At 40.1% G+C, this 12,119-nt stretch overlaps 1 protein-coding gene across 1 annotated transcript in view; it reads right to left on the minus strand.

Moving 5' to 3' along the window:
• Window positions 1-172: 172 nt before the first annotated feature.
• Window positions 173-12,119, minus strand: part of pnpla6 (patatin-like phospholipase domain containing 6) — a 34,956-nt gene continuing 23,009 nt past the window's right edge. The window contains exons 22-28 of the mRNA XM_010768432.1: window positions 8,703-8,819; window positions 8,489-8,558; window positions 3,398-3,514; window positions 1,560-1,708; window positions 1,216-1,368; window positions 624-740; window positions 173-502 (exon numbers count right to left, since the gene is read on the minus strand). Of these exons, the coding sequence (XP_010766734.1) occupies window positions 386-502; window positions 624-740; window positions 1,216-1,368; window positions 1,560-1,708; window positions 3,398-3,514; window positions 8,489-8,558; window positions 8,703-8,819 (840 nt within the window). The 3' untranslated portion in view covers window positions 173-385. The remainder of the gene's footprint in view (window positions 503-623; window positions 741-1,215; window positions 1,369-1,559; window positions 1,709-3,397; window positions 3,515-8,488; window positions 8,559-8,702; window positions 8,820-12,119) is intronic.

A 12,119-nucleotide genomic window follows, 5' to 3' on the forward strand; every position in this document is an offset into this window, starting at 1 on the left:
AATGTTCAATAAAAAGTTCTGTTTGAAAGGATGTACTAGAATTATTATTATATATTATCATTATGTCAGTGGTCTAAAATGGTCTTACAATGGTGCCGACAATATTATCGTTTATCGCAATAATTTCCAGGAACATTTATCGTCCAACAAAATTATTTATCGTGACAGGCCTTTACCCATAAAATATAAGGGCCATCTCCTGCTGTATTTCAATCAAACAGACCGGAAAAAGCGATGACCCCTGATTCATTACAAGGATTATATTGAACCTGATCTTGAAGGTTAATCGTTCCTTTATAGGAGACTGCAGCATAAACCTTTTTTGCGTGCAAGCTGTGTTTAAATATTTTAAACCATTCTTAACAGGAAATATTATTAGATAATGTTAATGAAGAAACTGGCACGTTGTCGTACCTTCTGTAGCCACGTAGCTTTGAACCGGCTCTATCCTGGATACAATCTCTGCAAGGTCAGTGAAGTCAGCTGCTGGACATGTGCAGGACTAAGGACCAAAAAAAACCATCATTATATGTGTATGTAGTAATACATGAACCATATTTATAATTCAATATTAGTAAACTTTAAAAAAAAAATGCAAATTGTGTGTCTGTGTGTGCTCTCACGTCAGTTCTCTTGCTGTCATTGTAGTCGGCTGAGCGGTGGTCCTTCAGCATGTTCTCGATAATGTCGCCTCGGGCCCAACCAGTAAACAGCAACTTGCCATGCTGGAAGCCCACATCCTGAAGTATTTTAAAACAGAAATAAAAAAGGTACTTTCAATATAGCAACTTTATTTCTTAATTATTTTTTGTTTATTTGGCAACATTTCATTCATGTTAAAATGTGCTGCTAGTTGCGGCAATGATCTATACTTCAGAAGAACATATATCTTCAAAACTGTATTTTGTACGTGCTGCAGTGAATCATTGTGTGATGTGCAATCAGAGGTGTAACAGAGGCACAGCTAGTGTTCATAGCTAAAATAGAGAGAGTTACGGAGTTAAAGCACATTTCCTGCTACTTCCCTGGCTCTTTGGCTAACTTGCCTTCAATGTGGGTAATTGGCTGGGTATTGTGTTTAGGATGTGGCAGTGGGAACCACATAAAATGCCTAATGATTAAAGTGACCATGACCTTTGACCACCAAAATGTAATTGAACCATCCTTGTGTCCAAGTAGATGGTAAAAACAGGCATTATTTATAAAGTTACTTACATAAATCTCGTCAAACTTGCCGAAGTCCATGGTCTTGAAGCGGTCGATGGGCGGTCTGATGTACTCGCAGTAGGCGCTCTTCTTTACAACCTCTAACTGCCGCACACAAGAGACGTAAGCCAGCCGAGACTGGATCTCTGCCATGTCGGGGACCTGGGGAAGGAACAGTGTAAGAACCAGAAATTAACACTAACACAAACACATGTATTTCGCAATCTGCAGACAGAGCAGATCCCCTCTTCTACATATTTATTTAAAAAAAAAAAAAAAAAAAATGCACTACTCAGTATTTATAAGATGCTGAGTCACCAATAGTAGCCAGAACCTTGGGCTTCTAACTGTACCTTCACTTTCTCTGCCCAGGGATTGATCCGTTTCCAAAGCAACCACCAGCCAGACAGGCTGTCTCCATAGTTACAGAGGTCGGTCTCATCTTGGCTACCTACATCGATGGCAATAACTGTTCTGGCACCCATGTTCCTCGCAATGTCCGCTGTTGAACGTGTAGCAACCACCAGCATTCACACACAGACGCACAAACACAGCACGGCAAAATCCAGCAGCAGAAATGGTAAAACAACGGATCCTGTGTTATTATATATATATATATATATTTATTTCATTAAACATTAATTTTAGCAGCACAATGTTTGAACAGACTTACACCACAAAAATGTTTCAGTGGTCAGATACACTGCAGAGGATTTATAGCCAATTAGGGACAGGAAACACTGCAACTTTGAAAGTGGAAAATCTAGACTTCCCTGGCCAATGGGCACAATGCCGGAGGTCATTGCCTTTCTCATTGACTTTCTAGTGTTAAAACGAGCGTTGGGACAGCGAGCATTTTTGTGGTGTTGAGCCTATTCTAAGACAGAAAAACAGGAAGACGTCCCATAAGCCCAACGCACTGATCCATAGTGCCAAGAACAACTAGAAAATGCAGCTGATTGAGCACAAACTCCCTAGAGAGCAGGCAGAGAAACAAGAGTCAGAAATAAACAATGTTGATTTTTAAAGAGCCTTGAGTTAAATCAATCTTTGGACCCAAAAAGCAAAGCCTCACTTTTCACAGACCTCAAGAACGAGCGGAGAGAGAATTACATCAGCTCAGTCCAGAGCACTGTGAAACATGGCCCTGCTGTTTCTAGACAGAATATGTTCTTTACCATAGCGACACAGAGACCGACTCAAGGGGAGTTATCATTTGTACACCAAAGTAATTTGTGTATTAATGAACACAAATTGTATGGCTGGGCAATATTGTTTTATTAACAGAATATTAGGAAGGATATTTTTCTGATATCAATCTTAACCATAGAACACATCTTACTGAGGTTCAAGCAGAACTCATGAATTACATGAATCCAAACTCCTCATAAGTGATAAACAAGAACTTCAATAACTCCTTTTGTTGTTTTTAAAATTACAATTTGCTTGAAATCATTCATTTGCACATCCTAATGATAACATGATATGATCATATCACCACAGTATGATTCAGCTCAAGGTGAAATATTGCCCAGCTCTACAGACAAGTGCTCATTTTGACATGAGGGGAACCTGACTTTAATATCAAAGCAGACTGGTGTCGTATGGCATAATTATAGCAAAATCACACTATGGTCTTAATGTGAAGAACTGCTAATCTGCTTTTCCCTTCCAATTTGATACAGTTGGTAACCCCTCTAAGCATTTTTTATTTGACGCCTTTCTGACACCGGGCTGTTTGACAGGCTAATAACACATTCCCCTTTTCAATGTGGTATTGCTTGAATAACAAAGTGTTTAAGTGTGACCTTGTCCTCATTTACATTCAAATCCAGCCTCATCACAAGTTTAAATGCTGAATTCTCCCCATCTTGTAATACAAAGAAAATGTCAGGGTCTGATAGAAATCGTTTCCTTACTAAACACAAATATGTGGATACAATTTGTCTCATTTGATGGTTTGAACTGGCTCCATATTCCGACAGGGAAAACTCAGCACACTCCACTACAACTTGACTTCCATTCATTCGCATTAAGAAAACCTCAAATTTACATACTTACCTTAGCCTACAAAAAAACTGATTAAAATGACTCATAATAATCATCCCCGTCCCTCACTCCATCTCCCCTCTCCTCTGGGGGACATTGTGGATTGTTTTCTAGGGTGAGAGGGGGTACCACCTCTACTTGCCTGGCAGGTTGTTGATGTAGCCACCGTCCATTAGCAAGTTGCCGTCTTTGGGGTCGCAGAGAGGCGGCAGGTACCCCGAGAGGGTCATGCTCGCCCGCACATAGCGCCACAGAGAGCCTGACACACCAGGAAGGGGAGGAGGAAGGGGAGGTCGATAACATCTCAATAATGTTTGCTATACGTTTCAGGTTAGTGTCGACACAGACCACAATCCCAACATAAGAGGGAGGTCGGACAAAGAAGGTAGCCGATCCCTGCAAAGGCTAGGACTGTAGTTCTGCCCACCTTTACACTCTGTAGTAAACCACCTCAAACCTCATTACCTTGCACAGAGACCCTGTGTGACTTGTGCGTAAAGGTAAAAAAGTAAATGGCAACCATCACAGAGCACCAAGGCTGGTTGAATCTCCAAACAGTGTCCCAACAACAACAGTGCTTTAGGGCATGGGGCCATATTATAGGCTTCTTTCTAAAGCAAAATTGTATAAAAATGTAAGATGAAACCAATCATGATATTGATTGAGAAGAATTAAAGAATAATGTATTAATTGCTTAGATGTGAGAAAATGAGCAGCGGCAGATGCTGTGACAATATTTGGAGATTCTTCACCGTGAACATGGCAGGGAAGCACCCAGCCTGCCCAGTCCTGCAGTCCAGCTCAGTGCCAGCAGGGGGCAGGAGCAGGAAGGGTGCTGCATGGGTTGGAAGGATAGGGAGCACCACAGAGAGAAGCGTTGGGGTGCATCTATGCTTGAAGTATATGTAAATGCTGAAGAAGAATCCATTTACTGAAATATGACTTGAGGGGATTCACTAAAACCTACAGCTTTATGTATTTTGTACATGATGTACAAAGGGCAACAGCAGGATCCAGAACACATAATCCTAAATAATGATAAAAAATCTATAGAAAAATTAATAATGAATCCATGCCATCAATATATAAAGAAACATATGGCTCACAGTGCGCAACACTGGCATGCACATAGAAGCAAGCAAAGCTAGGGGAGAGGACAGGTGCTGTACATGTAGGGGAGGCTTGGCATGTTTTTGTAGGTAGAAGTGATTGAAATGAAACAGTAGCAATTCAACCGTCTTATAGAATACAAGGAAAACAAGCTGCATTAGGCCCAATGAAACGCACAATGATCCTGACCGACAGACAGATGCGATGTTGACATGGTGCAGCCGATCACTATCTCCACTAAGTGTCTCCTGCAACGCTACTAGATTTCCTTTAATCGAAGTACACAATACTGCCGGGTCCTTAATCTCACAAGGAAAATCCAGCTCAATCCATACCACTTAAAACGGTATGTCACCCGCTAAATGACCATTTGTTCATCAATGACTTAGCCCCCGTGACGTTTAATTCATGAAGGAAACCTTCATTTGGCATGCCTTAACAGTAAACTGAGAAAAGTAAGGTGAATTAAAGCCAATGGGGGCATGCAAACAGATATTTGGGCTAACACTGTCCATAACCCCCCATTTAATTAATTTCAAAGTCGAGGCAAAGAATAGAAGGTAACACGCATGATTAATTGATATTCAAACGATCAGTTTGATCATTATAATGCCACGTAAGGTCATTACAAATAGTGAATACAAGCCTCATCCAGAACTTGATGGTAATTAAAGAGAAGGTTCAAAAGTTTAGCAAATCTACTTAGGGGGCCAGAAGAATCCGGACCATCATGCATCTCTCTATGTCCCATAGATGTCCAGACATGCATGGGCAAAACCTCAAACTTACTAAGAAAGTCTAAAAGTCTAAATCTCAGCAGTTATATTTAGAGGTTGTGCAAAGCCAACAGTAGAACATGTGCTGTGTGGGTGAATCGAAAAAGCCAATTGGAGTTAATGTAATATTGGCCAGTATAAGATGAGGCACTGCTTGGCTCAATCAAAAAACGTATAGTGGATTTAGTCTTTCCTTCCAAACCATGGGCTCCCAGTGTCCACCTGGTCAGGGTGGGGTTAGTTACGAGTGAGAACTTGGGAGGGAGAGGACAAGAAAGAGGAGGAGGGACGCCGAGTGGTCGATTGTCGACTTAAGGATGAGAGGAGGATGTTTTGGTGAGCGGGTTTTTTAAAATCTGACCTGGGACATTGTTAACATAGCAACCATCCACAAGCAAGTGGCCATCCTTGGGGTCGCACAGGGGAGGTAAATAGGGGGTGTAGGAGGCGCTGGCTCTAACATATCGCCAGACGCAACCTGTCGGGAAATGGAGATGTAGAAGGAGGAACACATCAAATATGGACCCGACTCAACGTCACAGATGGATAAAGAGAGCAGGAAAGACATAAAGTATAGAGTAGAGTAGAGTAGAGAGAAAGAGAGAGAGAGAGAGAGAGAGAGAGAAGAATGCTGAGAAAGAGAGTAAAGGTAGAGAGAGAAAGATTTAGAGTAAGAAACGCCCGCAACAAAGAGAAGTAAAGTGAAAGAGGTTGCAAGGAGCAAAACAGAGAGGAGGGGGAATACAATGTCAACAAAAATAATTTACTTCTGCCTGTGCTATCTAACAAAACGTTCTGTTAAGAGGCCAATTTTAAATAAAAGCATACTCTAGGCCAATTAATTATAACCTTTCAAAGGCTGATAAGGAAGTATAATGGACTTTGTTCAGAATGATGACAAGATACCGAAATAATAAACACAATAACAACACAACTTAAACTAAGTATACATAAACAGTCTGTGATATGAATGATATCAAATACGTCGGATAAATGAAACGAGATCTATGTAAATCAGATTTACAACCCAAAAACAGTAATGCAAGTTTTAGTTTTGATGTGTTCATTAGGCATATAAAAAGTAGTATTAGTGTTGTTAGATGACGAGTTCTTCAAGCAAGGTGGGAGGAAGACAGGCAGAGAGTGAGAGACAGGCAACGAGAGAGGCAAAAGAGGGAGAAAGACTGAGAGAGAGTCCGTGATATCAGGAAGAGCTGTTTACCGTTTAACTAAATACTCCAGACTGTAGACTGAAGTGAAAACTGCAGGTGAAACTGGAAAAGGTTTTACCGGAAATATTCCTGATTTGTGTTTAATCTTAAGTTTTCTCAGATATTAGTGTTATTTGTTTTTCTCTCTGGATACAAGATGTAATTCAAACAGGAGCGCAAGTGATACATTCAGGTTAGCATCAAGCTAGCTATGTTTGACAAAAGCACACCAGAAAAACTACAGAAAGCCCAGAATTATGATGAATGATAGAAGCAAAATGGGAGGTCATAGGGAGTCATGAGGGGGAAGCAGGGGGGAGTGTTCTGGATCCTACATGTTGATATGGACATGGGAGACGAGTCAGCGTTTCTGGGGTCAGCAACTACACAAGTTATTTGTCTATGAAGTTACCTACGGATGGACAGATCTGTGATATCTCTATGTGCACAAAGACCGGATGTCAGGATTATAATCAAAGGGCATAATCAGGGAGTTTTAGACTCAAATGTGGGAGATAAATAAACTATAAAAAATCTACAGTTATATGAATTTAGTGTATGAAAAGGCAGGAAGTTGCTAAGAAAGAAGAGAAGTTTAATAGAGACAGAAAATACAAATTCTAGATATAAAAACAGTTTGAAAGATGGTTAAAAATTGGAAAATTAAAAGAACAAATAGACAACGAAAGAAAGAGTGAACTAAAATAAAAGGAGAAACCAAAGAGATAAAGGGGAGGAAACTATGCTGTAAAAGATTGGAAAAGTAATGATAGGAAAAAGGATTTAGAGAGAAGAAGCTTTGCTCCAGCAGTTATTTCAAACACATGACAAGATGCTAACATAAGAAAACCCCTCAAATCCAGTCACCAGCCTAAATTATAATAATTTAGAACGTTGCCTTAAGACTCGCTATGTCTTAAGTTGATGCAACGTACTGTACATGACAGTGGTAGCATTAAATGATTTGACTGAAAAGTTAAATGGCATAGAAAAATGGCAAACTGGATTTGCAGGGTTGTTAGGGAGGTCTTCCAGGCTTCAGCTAATGTTAGGGATGGTGCATTTACTCAAGTCAAACAGAATACATTTGCAATTATATCATTAAATACAGTCACCAGCATAGAAACATCTAGAAAGTGTTTTCTTTTGCACTTATTAAGTCAAATCTGTCTCAGCCCTTGGCCGTGGTGTACTCCAAACAAGATTGAAACTGGCAGGTTTATGGAGACTAAAAAAGGGGCTTTGTTACTAAAAATGAAGAATTCATTTGGCTTTGATGACTGCAGTGTTTTCATGTTGGTTAAAGAAACCTAGTATGTTTATTTCCCCAGTCAATAACACATTATTGCTTGTAAATCATCTATAATATGATTTAAATGGCTGCTGCTTTTAAAAATGATCTCTGAGCCTTGTGTTTTTGGATTGTAGTCATTGAATTTGAGAACATTTTTACACTGTTGTGTGGAACTTAATATTGTCTATATCCAACAAGACGCAAAGTCCTCCAGTCGGTGAGGAAACTATTACACAAACGCATAAGGAATCCTAGTAACTATTTAGCAGCAGTTTTATAATGCAACAACTTCAATTTAGCTCGAAGTACACCCGCCTTAAACCATAAATCAGAGAGCATGCAGTCACTCGAGATGAAGCATAAACTATTACACACATTTTCGCCTAGAATATTTAGAGACTTATTGTATAAATATATGAAATGCAAAAGGGCTAGTGTCACTAACATTTGAGTGCAATAGCATAGCATTACATTCACTTAGAAAATAACTTTAGTTAGGTTGCCATTTTACTCTTGACTGTCTGCTGCCAGCATTATTCAATGCTTAATTATTTTTGATACAGGAATTGATGACAATACCAATTTCAGAAATTAGTTTTCCGTCATAGAGAGCAGTATTATTGATTGAGTTTTGTTAAATGAAATTAATAACATCCTTTCTTGTGTTTATGTGTATGTGCTGGCATTTATGTAATGTATGTTGGTCTAAAGCTATCAAATAGTGTGCGAACTAACACACAGATGTTATGTCCTGAGCTTATCTAAATCTTAAAAAAACACTCAGCCAATGGCGATAGTGATCTGATAAAGCGGCCACTGCAGTCAGCTCAGCTGTAACTTACCATCCTGGTGGACACGCATGGCTGAGGCCGTGATGTCAGTGGTGACGTTGAAGTATGGCAGCCACAGGTCCTGGGGGCATAGAAAGTACTACAGTGTCCTAAAGGTACCTTTTTCCAGTGACTGCTTCAAAAACATGGCAGACCTTACTGCAGCAAAACATTTAAAAATATTTGAACTCCAAACTTGAGAAAGACTTTTTAGGAGATTCCTCACCTCAGCTTGTTTGTCCAGAAAGACTTTATAGATGCTGGTGTTGAAGGCAGCCCCAGAGAACATGGAGGTGATGGGATAGGTCAGGTCCAGCACTGTTTTAAATACCGAGTTCATTGCCTGTACAGTCAAGTTGGACACAAGTTTACTGTTAATCATATATTTTAGTGGAACATGTCAGGTTGTTGCTTTTCATCAGTTTTTAAGCCAGAGATGGAGTAGGCCTACTCGAGTCCTGGACTCGGACTCGACTCGGACTCGCGCACTGATTGACGCGGACTCGAACTCAGACTCGTGAATTCTCGCGCACGATGACTCTGAATCTGACTCGTGAATTTTTCACCCACGATGACTCGGACCCAGCTTGTACATTGATGCTCCGACTTGGTCTCGGATTCGAGCAAGTTTTGTTTTGAGTCAGATGTACTCTGTCCTGGCGTGTGCACCTGCTAGGCGAGTTCACGTACTGTGCCCCGCTATTCCAGTCTAAAGATGTCTGGAGACCCAACCCGCATCATGCTGTATGCTTTCACACATTTTGCTTCGACATTGGGAAAGAGCAGCGCAAAATGCTCGTTAAATGGAAAATGATTGAGGAGAAGGCTCCGTAACACATTACTCTAAGGATCGAGTTCAGACATATAGGGTGTCTTGAACACTATCATCAGAGTAATGTGATCTAATCAATAAATAAAGATTCAGCCGATAACACGAAAACACATGGCTACTTAATATGCAGAATGTGTCATTTTGCATGCTAAGTAGCCATGTGCTTTCTGGGGTTTGATCTTTATTGATATCATTTAAACATTCCCTATAATAATTGTAGCATCCCCGGCTGAATGATGGTCAGACTCTCCAACTGATGGTATCGGTTTATTGCACACCCTTGCTTGTATACAATCATTACCAACGTAAGAGCTTGTGCCCTTATCAGCCAGGTGCTAAAAACCCAATGTAACTATTTAGTATATGTTAATTTATTCGTCATCTATCCGTCATTATACATGTTTGTTTACACTGCTCTGGTTGTTCATTCAACTTCGGGTTAAAGTTTCCTTCAAAAAAAAAGTTCGCGATTTTAATAGTACTATCAAAACGAAAACTTTACCATAAGAAAATATTGGCATACAAATATAATCACTTCTCTAAAAGTTAACTCATTTTAAATATAGTTGGACATATTAAAAGGTCCTTTACAATAATAAAAATAATGATAATAATAATAATAATAGTAATAAGCTTTATATTTGTATAGGACCTATTACAAGAATTGTAGCCAAACTCGCTTCACAGCAGTTCAATAGACAGATTAGTATAACATGACAGGATAAAAGCAATGTAGAGGAGCAGCGACATTTCAACACATATATATCCACGAAGATTAATACATGAAGACTTGTGGACTTGGAATTCTTCTTAGGTGATTCGGACTTGGCTCGTCATAATAACTACTCAAAACATTTACTTTAATTATTGGTACGGAAAGAACACGAAATACACATACACGAACCGTAAATACATTACTACAACCAGATTTCGATAGTTATCAGCACGCTTGATTGTGTGGTCTACAATACAGGACTCGAAAGATGTTAGAATTTTTTGTGAGTCGGTTAACGGCTATCACTAGTGACTATTTCCCGGGTGACGTGCAGTCAGAGTCGACATTGATGGTAGGACCACTGTGCGTACCGACTGCGCACTACAGGCCCTACTTGCAACGTCATACCGTCGGCGTGTCCAGGACCCCGTGAGTCTTTCATGTATGTCACAGGAGATTTCCTATGGAAAGGTCACCTACGAAGTTTTTGTACCGTCTGAATAACGTCGGTTTTTAAATTTTTATAAACTTGAGGTTTGAACTCTTTCCTGAAAAATCCTCTAAGGAGGGAAGTCGACAACAGGGTCTTTCTGAAATTATCTACGGACCACAACTTCCGTCGGGGTCTCTTGTACCTCCACTACCCTCACCAGTCCAGGTCGTGACAAAAATTTATGGCTCCAAGTAACGGACCATGTCAAGTAACCTGTGTTCAAATGACAATTAGTATTATAAACCATCACTTGTAACAGTCCACAACGAAAAGTAGTCAAAAATTCGGTCTCTCCTCATCCGGATGAGGCTCAGGGACCTGAGCCTGAGCGAAGCCTGAGCGCTGAGCCTAACTGCGCCTGGAGCTTGCAGTCTGAGCAACTTAAGAGGCGTGCTACTGAAGACTTAGACTGAGCACCTTAAAAAGCGGGTGCTACTGAGGCTGGTCGAACCATGTAACCTACGGAGGCTGACCAGAGCCTAAGCTCGTTCAAAAAACAAAACTCAGTCTACATGAGGACAGGACCGCACACGTTGGACGAATCCGCTCAAGTGCATGACAACGGGGCGGCATAAGGTCAGATTTCTCATACAGACCTCTGGGTTGGCGCGTAGTACGCATACGAAAAGTGTGTAAAAACGAAGCCTGTACCCCTTCCTCCGTCGGCGCGTTTTACGAGCAATTTACCTTTACCTAACTCCTCTTCCGGAGGCGATTGTGTAATGAGATTCCCTAGCTCAAGTGCTGTATATCCCACAGAACTGTGATAGTAGTCTCATTAACCACTAGAGATTAGTATATTTATTGCTAGTCCCGGCTCCTAATGTGCTTTGTGTGTACCGCATGAATTATACGTCTTACACAGTAAAACGTACCGATTCATCGGTACACGAAAGACCCCAACTAGAAATGAACTCATAGTAAATTTGTAAGGGATATTATTAAACATCGTAGGGGCCGACTACTACCAGTCTGAGAGGTGACTACCATTAGCCAAATAACGTGTGGGAACGAACATATCAGTTAGTAATGGTTCTATTCTCGAACACGGGGAATAGTCGGTCCCACGATTTTTGGGTTTCATTGATAAATCCATATACCAAATAAATAAGCAAGTAGATAGGCAGTAATATGTACAAACAAAATGTGACGAAGACAACAAGTAAGTTGAAGCCCAATTTCAAGGTAAGTTTTATTTTCAAGCCTAAAATATGATTAGTTTGCTTTTGAAATGGTATTCTTTTATAACCGTATGTTTATATTAGTGAAGAGATTTTCAATTGAGTAAAAATTTATATCAAACAACTGTATATTTTCCAGGAAATGTTATTATTCTTTATTACTATTATTATTTATTATTATCGATTAGTTCCGAATATAAACATATCCTGGATAATGTTCTTAACTCCGGTTTGAGCGAAGTGTCGTCAAGTTATTCTGTGTAATCATACTGTACTGTCCTTTCTATTTTCGTTACATCTCCTCGTCGCTGTAAAGTTTGTGTATATAAGGTGATTCTTAATTATGTACTTCTGAACACTGAGACTGAACTGAACCTGTGAGGAACCCACTGAGCCTGAGCTGAGGCTCGGGTGGATCACGT

This window comes from Notothenia coriiceps, unplaced genomic scaffold (genome assembly GCF_000735185.1).
Source record: "Notothenia coriiceps isolate Sejong01 unplaced genomic scaffold, NC01 NC01_scaffold00005753, whole genome shotgun sequence".
Taxonomy (NCBI): Eukaryota; Metazoa; Chordata; class Actinopteri; order Perciformes; family Nototheniidae; genus Notothenia; species Notothenia coriiceps.